The 19451-nt window shown below is 42.9% G+C and overlaps 1 protein-coding gene and 1 pseudogene across 1 annotated transcript; one reads left to right on the plus strand and one right to left on the minus strand.

Moving 5' to 3' along the window:
• Window positions 1-2166: 2166 nt before the first annotated feature.
• LOC115839450 (olfactory receptor 51I2-like) lies at window positions 2167-3133 on the plus strand (annotated as a pseudogene).
• Window positions 3134-7279: 4146 nt separating this feature from the next.
• Window positions 7280-16627, minus strand: LOC115839448 (olfactory receptor 51E1). Its single transcript, XM_060304447.1, has 2 exons — window positions 16561-16627; window positions 7280-8540 (listed from the first exon to the last, which is right to left on the minus strand). Exon 2 carries the CDS (start codon window positions 8496-8498, stop codon window positions 7545-7547), a length of 954 nt encoding a protein of 317 aa, XP_060160430.1. The 5' UTR covers window positions 8499-8540; window positions 16561-16627; the 3' UTR covers window positions 7280-7544.
• Between the last annotated feature and the right edge of the window lie 2824 nt (window positions 16628-19451).

Consider the following 19451-nt stretch of genomic DNA (forward strand, 5'->3'; position numbering starts at 1 on the left):
ATCCATAAATCAAATGTGTTTCTGATTCTATGACGCATTATTGTCTGGAAAGACCTCAACCACACTCTTCTTCAAAATCAACCACTGATCCTAGTATCTGGAGGATAAGGAAACAGAAATTTTCTTTTATTTCCTCTCTTCCATGAGTTTGTAGTTTGATTATTGATTCTGTCATTTATTTATTCAAACAAGCAAATATTTGAGAATCTGCTCTGTGCCAGGCACTGCACTATGCAAGAGCTATGTGTCAGCAAATAAAACCATATGGCTGCTCTATTCATGGCTCATACAGTCTAGCAAGAGAGAACAAAAGATTTCAAGGAAAGAAGCAATCATAAAATTATAAAATGTGTAGAATGGTATAAAGGAAATTAAGAACGTGTGGGGTAAGGATAATGGGCTCTGGGCACCTACTTAGTGAGAGTCATCGCAAATGGTCTCTGGGAAAATGATATTTAAGATCTAAAGACTGAGGAGCCAGCCATGAGAAAAGCAAAGAGAGGGATATTGGATGAACAGGAAAGCCCCAAAGTGAAGAACTAACTTGGCTTTTTTAATAAACTGAAATAAGGTCAGTGTCGTTAAAGAATACTGAGCAAGCGTTAGTCCGTTACGTGATAAGCGTGGAGAGTTAGGCAGATACAAGATGGTAGGGGTTGGGAGGGATAAACTGGGAGATTGGCACTGACATATACGCACTACTGTATATAAAATAGATAACTAATAAGAACCCTAATAGCACAGGGAACTCTACTCAATACTCTGTAATAGCTTATATGGGAAAAGAATCCAAAAAAAAAAAAAAAAGAGTGGACATATGTATATGTATAACTGATTCACTTTGCTGTACACCTGAAACTAACATAACATTGTAAATCAACTATACTCCAATAAAATTTTTTTTAAAAAAATGATGGGTCAATATCATCATATGTCATCATATCACAAGCATTTTATCAGAGTGCACTGGGGAATGATTGAAGGGTGTTAAGCAAGGGAGTAACATAAACCAGTCTCTTCCCTGAGCCTCAGTTACATCATCCCTAAAGTAGGGATAGTAATCCCTTCGGGGTCTACATCACAGGATAATCGTGAAGATTAAAGGAATAATATACAGTGAAAGATTTAGAGATATACAACATGTTAGACAATAACAACAAAAATCATGTCTGTGGTGCTTTGCATTTAAGACAATTTTTCACATACTTTGTCTCATTTAAAGAAGAGGTCACAGAAAAGAATATTGGATTTGGAATGAGAGAGACTCAGATTCAACATCCAGGACTACAATATATGAGCCGTTCATTCAGAAGTCAGCCACTAGAGTTGAGTCTCAGTTTCCTCATCTGTATAATAGGAGGGGGAAGACGGCCTTGTCCAAAGTCTCTGTTGATTCTGAGATGGAGAAATTCAGTCAAAAATGCTTAAGTGCAAATCAATTTATTATACTCAAAAATGTATCATACAAAAGTCAAGAGCAAGAAAAACATGTGACCTTAGGAAGTGGTTTCAGGAAGTGCAAAGCCATCTTCATGGGGGAAAAAAAGCAGCTTCTCACTCTTTCAGACACTCTTTCTATGGGACTACAGGAACTCTCATCTTTGTCTCTTTCTGCATATCTGATTCAATGATCCTTATCTCTCTCCAAACAGGTATTCTCCTTTTCTCCCTATGCACATGGAAATAACACATCCTCAATCTGGCCAACAAGTAGACAATGACCAGTTTCTCTGAACTCTAATCACTGTTTCCTGCAGAGAAATTTCATTTCGTCAGTCATACCAGAGCTCAATGTTAAGGATGATGAACTTTTGCAGGATAGATAAGATTATGTAATAGTGACATGACTCTTAGGGCCCAGTACTGTGGCTGAGAGGGAACAGCCTTAAAAAGAAATTTATGATTTTTATAATAAAGTGAGAGAATCTAGGTAAATGCATTAGCATAGTATATGAAATATAATATAATAGGGAGTCAGTGAAGATTTAAATTGTTATCATTATTAGGTTTTAAACATATTGGTGAATAGTATAACCAGTTATAGAATTGATTTTTAGAATTGGGACTCAATACTAGATTTTTCTTTCCTATCATCCTGGATTCTCTAAGTGTCTACCCAGATTGAAGAGATCACATCTTTCTGGAGACCTCTTCTATCCCACAAGGATGCTCCCTTCCTGGTCCTTTGGCAACATCTCCTTCTTCCAGCCACCTGCTTTCCTGATGATTGGCATTCCAGGGCTGGAGGTTGTTCATGGCTGGATCTCCATCCCCTTCTCCTCCATGTACAGAGCAGCCGAGCCCTCACTGGAAACTGCCTGATCCTCTTGGCTGTGAGGAGGACCCCCAAACTGCACCAGCCCATGTACTACTTCCTGTCCATACTGGTGGTCACCGTTGTGGGCCTCACCCTGTCCACAATGCCCACCACCCTGGCTGTGTTCTCGTTTGACCATTAGCTCATTGGCTTCAATGCTTGCTTGGTCCAAATGTTCTTCCTCCACTCTTTCTCCATGGTGGAGTCCTCAGTGCTCCTGGCCATGTCATTTGACCACTTTGTGGCCATCTCCAACCCCCTGCGCTATGCAGCTGTCCTCACAAACAATGTCATCATCAGGATGGCGCTGGCCATTGTGGCCTGTGCTACCCTGTCTCTCTTCCCAGGACCATTCCTACTTAAATGTCTGAACTTCTGCCCTAATAAGACCCTCTTATCCCATTCATTCTGTTTCCATCCTGACGTGATGAGAAGAGCCTGTGCTGACATTACCATAAACATCCTCTATGGGTTCTATGTGGTACTGTCCCCTGGGGGCATAGATTCCCTGCTCATTGTCCTATCCTACACTCTCATCCTGCCCACGGTCCTAGGGCTGGCCTCTCCCAGGGAGCTCATTGGGCCCTCAACACCTGTGTCTCCCATATCCTGGCTGTCTTTGTCTTCTTTATTCCAGGTATCACCATGTCCATGATCCACCATTTTGGGAGGCACATGCTCCCCATTGTACATGCCTTTGTTGCCTATGTGTATCTGCTGGTGCCCCCTGTGCTCAACCCCATCATCTACAATGTCAAGTCCCAGCCCATCAGGGAGGCCATGCTCAGGGTCCTGAGGGGGAAATACCAAGGCTGATGTAATTATGAAATATCGCAGGGTCTGGGTATCAAAAAAGACACTTTCTATAGCCTCATAGGAACCTGCTACCCTCAGCAAACACTGAAAATTCCTAGTCTATGCTAATACAGTGGGAAGACCATCAGGCTTCTTCACGATACAAATGGATGTTCACCATTTACTTTGTACTAGAAGCAATGCTGTGGATTAAAGACTGAGAAATATGTTAAATATGGTCATTTCTTTATAGAAACTCACAATCTTGTGCCAGGATAAAGGCATGTAAATACACAATTAGACTGTAGACTTATACATACCATAATAAAGTTCAGTGCAAGAGATTACTGGGGACTGCAAATCCGTTCTTGCCAGAACTGTCCTGGAAAGATCGGACAAACCTCTACAAAGGGGAGAATGTTTTTATTTCATCTTGAAAAAATATATAGGGTTTTTCTAGGCAAATTATGAATTAACAAAGAGGAAAATCTAGGGCAAAAACACATGAAAAAGGCATTTTTAATTTTTTCATGAAGTTTTATTGAATAAGTGAATAAATAAATGTGTTGATCATGTGATATGGTACCACCCACCTCAGCGCTAACTCTTCTTATAACCCCTCTCGGGAATGTCCTTTTCTCCAAGAGACCCCCTTGCTTGACAGATTCCATAATGAAGTCTGACACTGACAATTGCATCCTCTTCTATAACCCCATTTCAGATCTGCTCCAGATTATCCACACCCTCATTCTTCAACTTTGTTAGAGTTAAAAACCCTACATCCTTGTTGGCTCCCTTAGGAAGGGAAATGGCAAGTTCTGCATCAGCTTCATTCCCTTTGGATCAAATCTAAGATGAAAAGCTGAGTTGCCAGGGGAGTGGACAAGAAGTTTGAAAGTACTTTGTTTAAGAGATGAACAATGAGTATCAACTCTGAAAGCCTAAACCAATGTTATAATATAATCCTTTCCCAAGTTCAGATCTGCCTATGTCAAGAAGGCCAAAAAAAAAAAAAGAAGGCGGCCAGACATAGTGGAAGGCAATGACTCTTCACATGTATGTCTATTGCATCCAAGAGAGTCTTATCTCAATGTAATTAAAGGAGTGATATAAGATACCTTATTATCTTAAATAGATACAACTCAGAGGTCTCACTCAAACCTTTCTGAACTGGAAATGGTCCAGTTCTAAAGGTCTTTCAAGAAGTCTGGGAACATTGAAGAGGGAATACTTCTTTTGGCCTGACAAATCATAAACAGCTTCATTTAATAATGTGTTACTAAAAAGAAAAATGGCAAAAATCAAATCAGACAACAGAAATAGAGTGAAACAGAGGCTTTAAAAGTACATAAAATCAATGAGAGACACCAAGTAAAGTAGCTGAATAATATGGTATGTGGAAAAATTAGAGATATTATACTGGAAAAGTAAGATGGGAACAGGTATAAAAGGGGAAAGGAGGCTACTGTCATTCTGAGAAGTGCAAATTTTTATGGGAAGTAATAAAAGATCTCTGATGATTTTTAAGCAGGGAAGTTAATCAGAGTTGTGTTTGGAAAAACTCCTGTAAGCTATGTGGGATTTAGGACTGATGCAAAAGATGTTTAAGGCAAGGAGACCAGTGTGGAGGTTTTGACAAGTGTCCAGGCAACAGGGGAGTATCTTGACTAGAGAATAGCTAGTCAGAATTGAGAACACAAGACATGTTTACAAATCATTTCTAGGTAAAACCTAAAAAAAATGAATAAGGGACTTGCAGACTGAAATTCCATATTATGCAGACTTCTCTAGGGCCCAACAAAGGTCCAATAGCTGAGATGGTGGGGCCAGAGACGAGAATATCCAAATAAAGGAAATGGGGACGGTAAAATGATGCCCATGTAAAACGTATATGATGAAGGTCTTTAAACATACCCTAACTTCTAGCCAAATCTCCTACAAGAGGCAGCCTTTTCCTCTTATCCTAGTTCTTAACTCCAGGCTCTTCTGGATGACCCAGTAAGTATTTATGAAGTAAATGACCGGATATAGTTTTGTCTCTGTATCTGGCATTTAGTACTTATTGAGAAACACACGAAGGTGGTGGTGGTGGTGATGTGGTTGTGGATGTGTGTGTGGATGTGTGTTTGTATTTACATTCACCAAATGGTTAATCCATTTCGGATCAAAACCGTGAAACTTTATCCTGAGCATACAAACTATCATAAACTTGGAATCCTTTTTGAAATCTAAGATAGTGGCAGCATCCCCAGGAAAAGAAAACTATATGTGTCTGTCTGATTTATCTCTTTATTATCCACCTATCTATGTCTCCAATGGGATTTCAGACAATATAATACAGGTACACACATTCATCATGTGTGCATACAGAAACATGTACACAAACACTTATTAAAAATCTGGAAGAATAAACACCAAAACGCCAACAATAGTTTTTTTAAGGTGACAAGTTTATTGGAGTTTTTATTATATTTTTATTTCTTTTATATTTTCAGAGTGTCTAAGATTTTTGTTTACAGTGATCATATACTGGTTTCCTAATATGAAAAAAATCTGTCTCTTTCTCCCTCTTCTCTCTCTTTCATTCTGTTTCTTTCTTTCAATTTCAATGTCAAGGCACTATCAGGAACTGGGATGACCCTCCAAACAGTTCAAAGTGACCAAAGCCAGCACTGACTCTAGTTTATGCCCCATGCTCTGCTGGCCATCACTCACCTGGGCATAGCAGATTCCATACTGCTCACAATTCTCATCTTCTGGATTCCAGTCCAAGAAATTAGATATGCTCTTTCCATATCCTCTGTACCAAGTAGTCCTGTGCTACTAGCTATAGCTGGAAAAGTCTGGCCGGCCATGTGCCATGCTCTCTACTATACTACCTGCTTCTCTCACTTACCTACCTCTCTTTTGGATGGAGATCTCATTCCTCTCCCATTCATTCCTACTGTACTCCTATGGTGCCCACACCCCTCCTTCCCATTCTGCTTCTTCTGGGAGTGCTGTGCTTGGCTTGTAGGGCTCCTGGGTGGGCCTCTGGAACCATACTCATGCTAAGTACAGCTATCAGGGATGCAGTCTTTACCGAGCTCTCCTATGGTCTTGATCTCTGAGCTTTGATGCTGTGGGCATTCCCTGAAGGGTAGCTCAGAGCCCTGGGAATACATGGTGTTCACTTATATACTCTATTCACTTTCTGTGGACCTACGTTTGACTTAGCCTTGCTTCCTGGCTAGCCACCCGGGCCACTGGCCCTACTCAGTCTCACAATACTTCCTGCTCTTGACTCCCTGGTCTATAACCAACCCTGCTCTTTCTGCCATGAGCTTCTAGGTTTTCTCAGCTGCATTTCTCCATGTAGTGTCTCTCCAGATATCCAGTGAATGTCCCTACTGTTAATTATACTATTTCCCAAACTAGCCACTGTTTGGGAATTACCCAAACATACTCCTGTTGCTACTACACAAGTACAATGGCAAATAGGCCAGGAACTATTGAGATTAAAGCCATCAGTAACATTAACAGGAAATTCCTAAATACAATACTGGATGAGTGAGAAAGGAACTTAAATACCTCCACTAGAAAATGCAAGACTCTGGAATGTCTAACTCACTATCCCACTAGTCTAATATTCCCTCCTCACAATATGGGATTGGGCATCAAAAGAATTTTTTTGAGCCTGCGTGATCTCATTGAACATCAGTTCCCCCACTGGTACAATGGGGGTAACTAATCATATTCCTGCCTAAATCAAAAGATTGATAAGAAAATTGGAAATTAAGGAAAAATTTTCACAGTCTATGAAAATGCTCAGAATACAGTGTATCATCTTTCATTAATGTAGATAAATATAATGGTTTGTGAATTTACTTTCAATCTTTTCTTAAGGATTGCTACTCAGAAGAAAAGAAATTATTTTTTCTCTGTGGTCATTTTGAAGAGGGAAATCCAGGTATGTCTCCTTTCCTAAGATCCAAAATTGTAGGGGATTCTGAAGACGAAATCATGGTTTTAAGCCAGATTATCTAATTGTATTATATTCTTGTATTTATTTTATTTTTGCCTTGCTTAAGCCTTTGGTAAATGTCTTTTAGAAATATCACCCTTATCTCAGAATGCTATAAACTATCAGTGCAAGCAACCATATGAATTTTTTGGACTTGAGAATTGGACTGAATGGTTAAGTAGGAAGTAATAATCCTCCAACCATGACTACCTCAAAGAACTAAAGGATAAAATAATATTGAAAAATAAGGATTGGGAGTATACAGTTCTGCTGCCCCTACTCAGATGGAGATTCTCCAATCAGTTTCATCTTTGAAGGATCAGTTGTGCTTTCATTAAGAATTTTTTTCCTAATACTGTCTTCCAAATTGTTGATATTAAAATCTGAATTGAAGGACCTCCTGTGAAAAAGAAGTTTGATTCCTGACACCTAGGGATCCGAAGTGTGGGTGGTCACATGCAAAAGACGAAGGATACGCTGCCGGATCTCCTTTGTCTTCACTCCATACACGATAGGGTTGAGCACGGGAGGAACAAGCAGATAGGTGTTGGCCATGATGACAGGAAGGAGGGAGTCATGCCGCTTGTCAAACCGATGCACCATAGACAACCCAATGAAAGGGACATAGAATATGAAAACAGCACACACATGAGAGACACAAGTACCAAATGCCTTTGCCTGGGCTTCATGTGTCAAGCCCAACACAGTCTTGAGGATAAGCAGATACGACAAGGAGATGAGAAGTGAGTCCAGGCCAATGGCAGAGATGATGACAATGAGGCCATAGATGATATTGACGCGGATGTCAGCACAGGCCAGCTTCATGACATCTTGGTGTAGGCAGTAGGAATGGGAAAGGATATTGGAGCGGCAGAAGGGCAGATGTTTGATGAAGAAAGGCAGGGGTGCCATAAGTGCAACACCCCGTACCACAGCAGCCATGCCGATCTTGGTAACACGAGGCAATGTTAGCACAGTGGCATGGCGTAGTGGGTGGCAGATTGCCACATAGCGGTCAAAGGCCATGGCCAGCAGCACCGTGGACTCCATGCCAGATAAGGAGTGGATGGCAAACATCTGTAGCAGGCAAGCATCAAACTGTATGGTAGTGGAATTGAACCAGAAGATGGCCATCATTTTGGGCATGGATGAGGTGGAGATGAGGACATCAAGGCCAGAAAGCATGCAAAGAAAGATATACATGGGTTCGTGTAGGCTATGCTCCGTCCACACAATGTAGATGATTGTCAAGTTACCTAGCACAGCGATAAAGTAGAGGGAGCACAATGGGAAGGCCAACCAGAACTGAGCTTCTTCCAATCCTGGCAGGCCTATTAGAATGAAATATGTGGCACTGGATTCGTTGCCACTGGGATCCACCATAGTGAAGACGCTGAGCTGAGACCGATGCCAGGCAGGTAGAGGCTGGAATACAAATATAAGCCATTGTCAGATCCTCCAGAATTCCACTGCCATTTTTCTTTTCCTCCACCCTGATGTCCTGTTCTCTGACCAGAACTCTAACTTCATTGCCTAACCAAACTCTGATTCTATTCTAAACTCAGCCTAACTATCCTTCATAACTCAAGGCCCAAATGAGCATTCATCCAGTCTTTCTTACTAACCCCACCTCTGAAGTTAATTCTGAAAACAAATGAAATACTAAAGTAAAAATTCTAAGCATTTTAAATCTTTTAGTTCACCAAGGATAGGTTATTGACTAAGTACACATTAGACTTAGATGATAAAAATTCCCATCACTTCTATCTTATCCTACCTTATGCTCCCCTATGCTTAATACCCACTGTAATTCTAATTATATCATTGGACTATCTTTAAGACTAATCCCAGTCCAACGTAGCAATACTCTAGTAACATAGATTAATGCTGAAATCTAACCTTATCACTAATCCTAATGATCTCACCAATTCTAGCCTTAATTCTATCTTTAACAATAACCGAAGACTTAACTCTAGTTGTTATTTCAAACTTAATGTAAAACTTCATACACCTATTTTATTATGATAACGCTTAATTTAATTAAAATAAAAGACACTAACTTCATCCTGAACTCTAACTATACATTTCACTCTTGCCCAAATGTCCACCCGAAGTCTTACACTTGTTCAGACTGCCCAGTTTATATCATAAAAGGGACAATGACTGCAATGAACGCCAATGGTGTCCCACTCAGATTCCCTTCACCAAGCCAATGCATCTATATCCCATTTGCAGTGAGTGTTGAGTACTAAAGGCTCAGAGTTCTCCCTTTCTTCAGAAAATTTCCTTGATCAAATGAGAGGCACTTCACCCAGGAAGTTATGTTATCCCCACCAGAGCACATCTAGAAGTCAATGAGTGCCTAACACAAAGATACAAAAGGCCAGCCTTCTTGTCTTCAGGTGGGACCAAAGCTGTGATGTAATGTGTGCTTCAGAGCTTCTTGAGGAACCAAAGCTGAAGCTGGTCTCCAACTGAGACCACAGCCTCACATAATTTTCTTTCCCTGCTCTATCCTATTACCCTCACTCATCTTCTCATGACAATATACCCTTTAAACAAGAATTTCTACCTCAAGCTCTGTTTCTAGGGGACCCACCAGGCTTAAGAGAGTGGGACTGACACAGAGGACTAAACCTGAAAGATGATGGCATTAAAAGCACTGGAGGAACAATCAATCCTATACCAGGGTTCCAATATCCTTGAATCTGGCTATGAAAGTGATGGATATAAGTACAGATTGCTGAGGTGGGAAATGTCAGATTTGAGTTTTCTCAGATCATATCTCTCTGTTGAAACAACTACAGAGTTAACTAACTTCCTCCCTTTTTTCCTTTCCTCCATTCACAAATGTTCACATGCTCCTACTATTTATTAGATTATATAATTGTAGTTACACACACTATATATGTGTACGTATTCTCTCTCTCTCTCTCTCTCTCTCTCTCTCTATACATATATATATATATATATAGAGAGAGAGAGAGAGAGAGAGAGCTGTCTCCTCTTCCCATTAGGAAAATAGTGACACTTATCGCTAGGGTATATTTAAGATAATTTTATCTTGGTAAGAATAAAAGAAGGGTTAGGTTCTTAAGATCTGGCCCTTGACAACTGGGGTAGGGGCTTCTGCACGGGCTACCAGACAGCAGTTGAATGCACAGAAGTGTTCATGGGCAGCATCAGGAGGGGCTTACACTATTCACTGGGCTCAGGATGTGTTGATGGTCTTTGTTCCACTGTTGAGCTGTCACCCAGAGGGTCCCTCAGACACAAAGGAGAAGACACTGGGAGCATGAGTTTTAGAACAGAGAGTGACAGAGTTCAAACAACTGGAGGGAGAAAATATAAGGAGCCATGCTTAACCAAGAACTTCAGGCTAAGAGGCCAAAGTCTTCCGTGTCACTTAAATCTTCTGTACTGACCTCTCCGTAGCATATGACACTGTGATCAGTTCCTTCCTTCTTAAAATTTCTCCTTGTTCCTTCTGCTTCTCCTCATCTCTCTCTGATTACTAGTTCTTGGTTCTTTCTGGGTGTTCAGCCTCCTCCACTTGACCCTTAAGCGTACTTTTAAATGATAATGCTCTCAGAATTTTATCCTCAGATCTCTTCTCTCTATATACACTCTCCCCGGGCCATCTCATCTCCTTCAGTAAACCCATTATTTACGTATAAACTATTGATTCCCAAATCTACTTGGGAAGGCCTGAATTATCTTTTGTGATCAGATCCATAATTCTAGTCACTAAAAGAGTCCACTGAGTTGTCTCTCAAGCACATCAAACTCTCCATGTCTGAAGATCAAAGTCTTCCAGAGGCAGTATTGTATAGCTTAATGTTAAGAGTATGAGCTCTGAAATCGATCCTGGATTCGAATCCCAGTCAACAACTTTGTTAGCTGTGTGATCTGGGGCAAATCATTTAACCTCTCTAAGCCTCAGTTTCTTTATTGTTAAAATGAGGATAACAGTCACTGCCTAATAGAAGTCAAGGTGAGGGTTAAATGAGATGAGTGTAATGCTTTTAACACAATGCCTGGAACAAAGTAAATATGCAAAAAATTATATCTGTTGTTGTTAACTGTTTTCCTGTAGTGTTTCTTTTTTTCTCTTAAGGTGGCCTAAACAGACACATGAGCTAAATACCCTGATTCTCATGGCCATGACCCTAGTGTTAACTTTGTCATCGGCACAAGCCCAATAATCTTCTACCCACATGAAATCAGGTCACCATTTATTGTTTAAAAAATACCTTTGTAAGCTCCAAATTAATTCTGAAATAAAGACTAAACTACTAAGGTGGGACAAAGCTCTGTCTTTCAGCATTCGGCCCTAGTTTCTCTCTCACCACTCCTCACCATGGTCCCTATGCTCCAGACACGCTGGAATACATGCCATTTCATAAATGTAGCATTGATCCCATGCCTCTGTGTCTACTTGTCTTTTTTACTTCTCTTCCCTTTGTCATGGCCCTCCCAGATCTCCCTCCTTAAGTTCCCACTGGGCAAAATCTTATCTTCCACATCCTGGTTTACTGTCTCTTTCCTATGCACTTTCTTAAGCCTCTTTCCCTTGGGTATGATTAAATGTTTCCTGCTCTGTACTCCCAAAGAAATTTGTTTAGGTCTCTTTTTATGCATTTACCATCCTGAACTGGAATTATTGCTATGTTTATTTCCCACTAAATTATTAATTCCTTAATGTCAGGGACCCTATCATATTGATTAATTAGTGTTTAGTTACTGTTGGTTGAAAATAAACATTATATTATAAAAGGAGTTTTATCAAAAGAAGAATTCCTCAATAAGTGTCTAACAAGGGTAGCACAGCCAAGGGGTAAGAAAGACTGCCATTTGTCTGAACTACAGAGATTTTTGAGAAGAAATGAAGACTGTTTGGACGGTTAGGGCATGGTGGTCATAAGTTCAGAACAAGAAACTTTAGAGTCAAACAGAAAAGACCTTTCTTACCCAGGGAGCCAGAGGGCATGAGAATGGGCATGTGGAGAACAGGGCAAGTGCAAAGCCTTGGCTCTAAATAAATGCAAAGTGGGCATGCAGCATAGTCTGTGCCCAAGAGAGGGGGTGACCTAGGATCCCTGACTGGAGACATTAGCAAAAAGGCTCTAGTGCTCCAGAGGGTCAGATATCAATACCATCCAGAAATTTTACATGGACAGACAAGGTAAAGCTGGGCAATTCCCAGGATAAAAATGTGCTGCCTTAGGAAACATACTGCGGAAGAATCATGGGTTGGCACATTCAACCCTATTACCTAGGAGGGTAAAGTGACGTGTTGAGCAGAACCCTGGGACTGGAAATGAGAGTCTCGGGTCTAAGTAAACGCAGAGGACATTAATAACCTCATTGTGTTGCTGCAAAATTAATGAGGTCAGGAATGTCAAAAGATGTCATAAAACAGCATCACAGGGTACAAAGCACTTTTTTTCATATTTCCATAAAAATGGGGAATAAGATCTCTGAAAATGTCTGAAGTTTCCAAAAACTTTTTATCCCCCTTCCATCTGTCACCTTAACTGCCACTTCGCCTCAAGCACACACTTATACGCACACACACACTAACTAGCAGCCAGTCTCTCACAATGGCAAAGACTAAGCACTGAGATGAAGCTACTGAAACACAAAGCTGAAGCACTGAGATTCAGCCGGCCTGGAAGGGAGGCACCTCCACAGCACGAAGTGGGCAGTTCTCACTGGAGGTCAAATCAGGATGGACCTCAGAAGGCGGCAGCGGGAGAGAAATGAAGGAAGAGAGAGGGGAGCCAACCGGAGGACCCAAGCATCACCCTTCAGACTGTCCAGCCCTGAAGCACCCTCATCTCCCACAGTCCTGCCAGCTGACTACCAGCCTGAGCAGCTTTTAGCAATTAGAACCATAGCACACACCCAGATAACATTTGGAAGCTCTGAAGGAAACTGGAGCTAAATCACTCTATTTTGAAAACAAAACATAATCAAGGAAAAATAAACAAAGAGAGGGGTCTTTTTCTTTATTAGAAAGCCTGCACTGCCTTAACCCCCAGGGAGTAGCCTTGTGCTTGAGATTTTCTCTGAAAAGTCACACTATTTTAGCAAGTCTCAGGAAGTTTATTGGAGAACTGTGAAGAACATCTTAGACCTTTCTTGAGGATGGGGCATCAGGAGCCTCCAGTGATACAGAATAGAAATCTACATTGAGGCCTTCAATCCTCCCCATTCCTTCCCCCTAGCCTCTAGGACTCTGTCCCCCAGTGCCCTCGCAGCCCCCATACCAGCCCATCCTCACATTCTTTCCCAGAGCTCTCTGAATGCCTTCCATCTCAGGCACGTGTGGAAAAGCTGTCAGGGTTACAGACCCATAAGAACAATGAGGTCACTGCCAGCATTGATTCTATTGTTTTTAGGATTATAACAGAAATCACTGAATACCTACAGAATGCCAGACACTATATAAATATTATCTAACCCAGGAGCAATTCTGCATAATAGGACTTCTATGTATCATTTCTACATTATAGGTGTAAAAACTGAGTCCCCAAGAAGTTAAATAATATTCCCAGGGTTTAGTAGCTGACCGGTAAAAGAGATATTTGACCTAGACTGTTCAATTCCAACACCTGTACATTTTCCCTTTAACCGGCTTTGTGTTGCAACTTCTGAAAACAAATAAAATCTGCCCAAGAGGCAGGGTAGAAGAAGGGCTTGGTAAGTAGGACACCTGGCCCAGCTAGACTCTTGGAAGGGAAACCAAGAGGGCAATAAAGAGGAACCTCCTGGACTGGGACTTGGGTGCTCTCCCCTTTTCAGCCTCAACTCCTCTGGCTGTGACTTGGGAAGGGCCCACAGTGGAAAGTAAAAAAGTTTATCCTCTACTGAGTACTTTCTTAAACAATAGAGGCCTCTCATCAAACTGTCAGGCAGGTAACATTAATCCCATTTGACAGATAAGGATGTTGAGGGTTAGTTAGAGCTCTCAGCTTCAAATCCATGTGCTTTCCAATAGGCCAAGCTACTGCCCTGCCCCTTTCCCAGTTTCCTTTTGAATAAACCAATGGTTTTTAAGGATTATTTCAATGTTAATCTCCAAAGAATCCAAAATTTGGTCCAGAAGGCCTCTCTAAGACTCAGGACACCTGACCAGGTCTCCCCACTTAGGTTCAGTGGCTAAACACACAGAATGTTCCATGCCGAGAGCAGTGGGGTAGGGGCCTCTTGTGCCCCTGCCAGCCTCTATGGGAACACCTGGAAGAAAATGTCCTTGGAGGGAAGCCCAGGAACACCTGGGAACCCCTGGCTCTTACTCCCAGGCCCAGAGAGGGAAGGCAGACCTCAGGGGTGATGCTGTGGCTGGCAAGGATGATCAGAGCTCATCACTCAGTTCATGGAGAGGGAGCCCTTCTCTTAACACTCCATGAGGGTGCTGGCCCCAGAATCATATCCACCCCAAATCATCTGCATCTTCTGTCCCTCATACCTTGCTTGGATTTGATAATGCAGATGAACCCTTATAGGGCCTTGGCCATTCTTTTTAGAATGGCCGCGAGGAGATTGGAAAGATGAGAGATTGCAATTTCTGACTCACAAAAAGCAGTGTGAGGTTCCCACTCCCACTCTCCTCACTCAAGTCAGCCTGGCCCTCCAAAATCACCCCCAGGCAAGCTCCAGGGGTCCAGGGCCCTGCTGATCCATTTCCCAGGTAGAACCAGAGCCAAAAAGATTCCCACACACCTTCAAAATTTGACCTAGTTATCAGGGCCCTTCTAGGCTTCTCTGAGTGTTGCCTACATGCGGTGGAAAAGCCTGATCTGGGACTTTGATTGGTACACTGATTTCTTTTTTTTTTTTCCCAAAATTATTGACTGAATGACTACGCCAGACTCCGTGCTAAGCACTGGAGATACTGAAATACAGAGTAAACAAGTCATGGTTCAGCCCTCCAGTGGTGGGGAGACATTAAGACAAATATGCAGCTATCATAACATGTTGTGTGTGATAAATGCTAGGACAGGGGTAAGGACAAGAGCCTCAGGAACAAAGCAGACAATAGCTCACCAAGTCATCAGGCTCAGAGGGCTTCCCTGAGGAGGTGACATCTGAGCCAAGACTTGCAGGGCCAGTCACAGTTAAGCTGGCAGGGTTGAGGGCGTGGGGACAGCAGCATTCAGTGAGATGACAAAACACATTGAGCGCCTACTATGTGCCCAAACCTGGAGATAAAACAGTGGATAAAACAGCAAAGATCACTGCTCTCATGGAGCTCAAGCACTGGGAGAGCCATAACAGAAGGTAAAGAAATAAGCAAGAACATTTCAGGTAAAGGTAAGTGCACTGAAGGTAAGACAGAGTGATGGATAGAAAAGGACAGAGGCGAGGCACCCTTATGTGAGAAGCAGGTCAGTGAAGGCCTCTCTGAGGCAGTGATATATGAGCTGAGAGCTGGGTCATGAGAAAACACCAGCCATTCTAAGATCGAGGCAAAGAGTGTTTCAGGCAGAGGAGGCAAGAGAAAAAGGTCTTCTGCTTTGGGGGTTCCCAGAAGGAAGAAGGTCAAGGTGGCCCATGTATCAAGAGCACAGGAGAGTTGTAAGAGATGAGGTCAGAGAGGAGGGCAGGGGCCAGATCGTGTAGGGGCTTGCAGGACATGGCAAGGAGCTTTGATTTAATTCTGAGTGACTTGGGGGAATTTAAGCAATAGACCTGACCTAATTTGTTTTCAAAAGTGCATTCTGGCGAACGCAAAGACCCAGAGAGAAAGAGAACACACGCTGTTTGAAAAGCTGCAAGTGGTTCAGTGGGAAGAGGGGGGTGGGAGGTTAAACGAGTGCAAGGCAGGGGCAGTCGCAGTAGGGACACAAAATCCACTGTTTAAATGGGCTGAAGACTGAACCCTGATCCTAGACACAGACAGGGTCAGGATCAGAGCCCCGGGAAGATTGCTAAGTCTCCGTCTCAGCCACAGCCCGACTCCTGATGCAAAGTACAACGTGAGCCTGGACCCCATTCAGAGCCCACAACCCAAACAGAGCTATGGTCTGACCCCTGATCACAAAGTGAGCTTTGACCACACTAACGACCTGAGTGGGACTGGCTGTGTTCTCACACTGAACCCCAATCAAACTCTAGCTCAGTCCCAGCCCCATCTGTTCTCTGCCCCCATCACTTTCATTTAGGCCAATTCCCGCCAGGCTCTACATGGGCACCCCAGTAAACCGATCACTAGAAAATTTCTTGAAAACTGCCGAGGAAGCATCCAACACCACCCATGCTTCCCTTCACCACACGAACATAGAAATTGCTAAGTCTGTCTGTCCTTTGAGTCAGGGACCTCCTTTACATCCCCGGTCCTACCCCTGGACTTCTGGTTCTTCCAGGCCTGGTTTCTCATTCACTCAGCAGGGCTAATGAGGGACCCCTAGCTGCAAGAAACCCACACACCCGGACTCACCCCCAGTCTCCTGCATTCACCTCAACTGCGCTGAAGGAACGTGTGCCCTTTTCTCCAGGACTCTTCCAGAAGCAGTCTGGCAGGCTGCACTGAAGGGCAGCCCTCTCTGTCTCCGCCCCCTCCTTTGAGTCTCCCACATCAGACTTTTTTATTCTGTCATACCTCCTCCCTCCTTTGGCTTCTCCCTGCTGGGGGGCAGGGTGCTGCCAGAGGGTCTATCAGCAGGTACCACTTGTAGCCAGCTGTGGGGCTGGTGTCCTTCTTGGCTTCTGTGTTCTGGGAAGGTGTGCTTGGAGTACGGGGAAGGAGGGGCAGTGGGTAGAGGGGTCTCTAGAATCCTCCCCAGATGGGCCCTGTGCCAGCTGGGATATTTCTGCCAGTTCCCATGTGAAGTTAGACAGAGTGAATGGGTGAGGAAAAACTAGAAGAAACTCATGTGTGTGGCCATGGCCTTTGCGAGGAGTTTTCTCCAAGTTTCTTACCAGGCTTATCAAACTCAGCCAGAGGAAAAGCAGGGTGTACTTTCAGGGGAACCCCAAGATTAAGTGCCAACTCATCGCCTTCCTGAAGCTTTCCCTGACCTTCTTTCCATTGGTGGTGCCGCTTGGGTCCTTGCTGGGCCTGGATCCCAATGGACCCACCTGCCTTTCCCCAGAGCTCTAGGGCTGCGTCTTCTTTGTCCCCCAGGCTCTGGGGACTGTCTCTAGCTAATGCATAACAGGGATCCCTGGGGACCATGCCTCTGCCTTCCACTCCCTGGCCTTGAGTTCCTGAACTTCTTGTTGAGGAAGGAGGACGTGGTTTCCTTAACCCTCCCTTACCTCCAACCCCAGCCATATAAGACATCTGTTTTTCTCTTAAGGGCAAAAATAGTGAGAGGACATTTTAGAGAGTTAGGGAACAGTTTGAATGTGAAACGAAATACCTCGCATATTTAAATGTTTTTAAAAAGTCTATTAATAAAGCAAAGTAAATTTTAGTTGGTTTCTCCTTATGTTTTACTCATCAGTTTCACAACTACAAGTTTAAATTCACAACACAGTGCATGCTGATTTAGACTATGTAAAATTAGACAATGTCAAATCAGGCCATTCCGACTCAGACCGCATCAAAACTAGTGATTACCTGATCTCCAAGTACCTGTAAACCTGCAGCCTGACATTCACTGCCATCACCCTGGAGCCATCTCTGCTGCCTCCTTTAACCTCCCATAGACTTAGACGATGTGAAGACTTAAAAAGTGATACCCTAGGGACTTCTACTTCTGGCCAAGACAGAATAACAGGAAGTAACGTCTACCTGAAGGAACCTAAAATGGACAATATACATAAAACAATACTTTGCAAGATACTGGATATCAGGCAATGAAGGACAATGAGCCCTGCAGCCTGGGAAACAAATGAGGTGAACCTGGGGTTTCCCCAACTTACTGCCTTGAGAGAGGTTCCCTGCTGCAGGCCAGGGTAGGAGAACCCAGGCAGAATCCAGAGGACACCTTAAGTTAGGGCCGTGGAGCTGAGAGTCCAGGAAGCTCCAGCTAGCTAGAGTTTGAAGACCAGGTATTGGAGGTGAGAGATCTACACAGAGAAAGAACTCCAGAGACATGTAGAGGGCCCTCTGCAAGATTCCAGCTGAGTACTGAGCCCACATGCACGTGAACAAACTACCTAAAGCTGGGACAGAGCCACCTGGAAAGATGAGAGGTAGCACCACCACCCAGTGTTCACACAGGGCCAAGGAGAGTGACTGTTTCCACCAGCCAGACTGGAAAACTTCAAGATTCACAGGGCGTTGAGTAGAGATTACAGAAGGATCCTGCCTCCATAGTGGGGAATAATTAACCAAATATTATCTATAGGATAATGTTGGGTTTAGATCATAATTGATCATTAATGGGTGGGGAAAGTACTTTGTTGACTTTATAAAGGAGCACAGGTCAAACTAAGGACTATAATTTATAGAGACAGGAAAAAGAGATGAGCGTGGATGGGGTGGGGAATGGGAGGGCTGGGGAGGGATAAGTCAATTTATTTATCTTAGGTAAACCGGAACTCACTCACCCTCTCCTTCTCTCCAAGGGGTCCCAGCCAAAGAGCCATTGAGCACATTATATGTCAGGCCCCAGAGACAAAGAAAACTAGTGTTGTCCTCAAGGGAGACAGACAACTATGTATATGGATATTTCAGTTCTGTGATGGAAGATAAACAGACAGCTATCATAAAACTATTTAAGCTCTATGACAGAGGGATAAACATCCAGTTGGAATGCAAAGCTTTAAGTTTTATGACAGAGGGAAACAGACTCTGCGGGAGCCTAGGGGAAGCCCTTAATTTAGTCTGGCAGTTAGCCGACTTTTCCAACAAGCAGCAATGACCCCAGTCACCCCCAGTTATCCAAGTAAAGAGATTCTGGAGGAACAGAGATTTCCCAAGATCTCCTGAGAAAGAAGGCCATGAGTTAATCTAAAGCCAGTGATACTGCAACCTGGATAAGGGACTAGCTCCTGGCCTTGACACAACAGGTTGTTATGAAAGGTGAAGTCTGCTGTGCTTTGAAAATTCCCTGTAATGCAATAAACATATCTCATTTTATCAGTTTTATTATTAAAACCGTTGCCACCAATGTGTATTGATTACTTTCTATTTTCCATGTGTTTTCACACCTATTATCCTATTTAATCCCCACAACCACCCAACCAGAGTTACATTATATCTCCTTTTTACAGCACTTAGAGTTTCCAAAAATTACTGAGGTGCAGTAGGCTAAGTAACTTGCCCAAATATTAAAGCTAGTGATCCTAACGTCTACTGCATCTAATTCCAACCCCACAATGTCTCTTTTCCTAATACAGTTATCTACCATGTCTAAAGGAATTTCTTGGCAAGGTTGT

Source organism: Globicephala melas, chromosome 8 (genome assembly GCF_963455315.2).
Source record: "Globicephala melas chromosome 8, mGloMel1.2, whole genome shotgun sequence".
NCBI classification, from domain to species: domain Eukaryota; kingdom Metazoa; phylum Chordata; class Mammalia; order Artiodactyla; family Delphinidae; genus Globicephala; species Globicephala melas.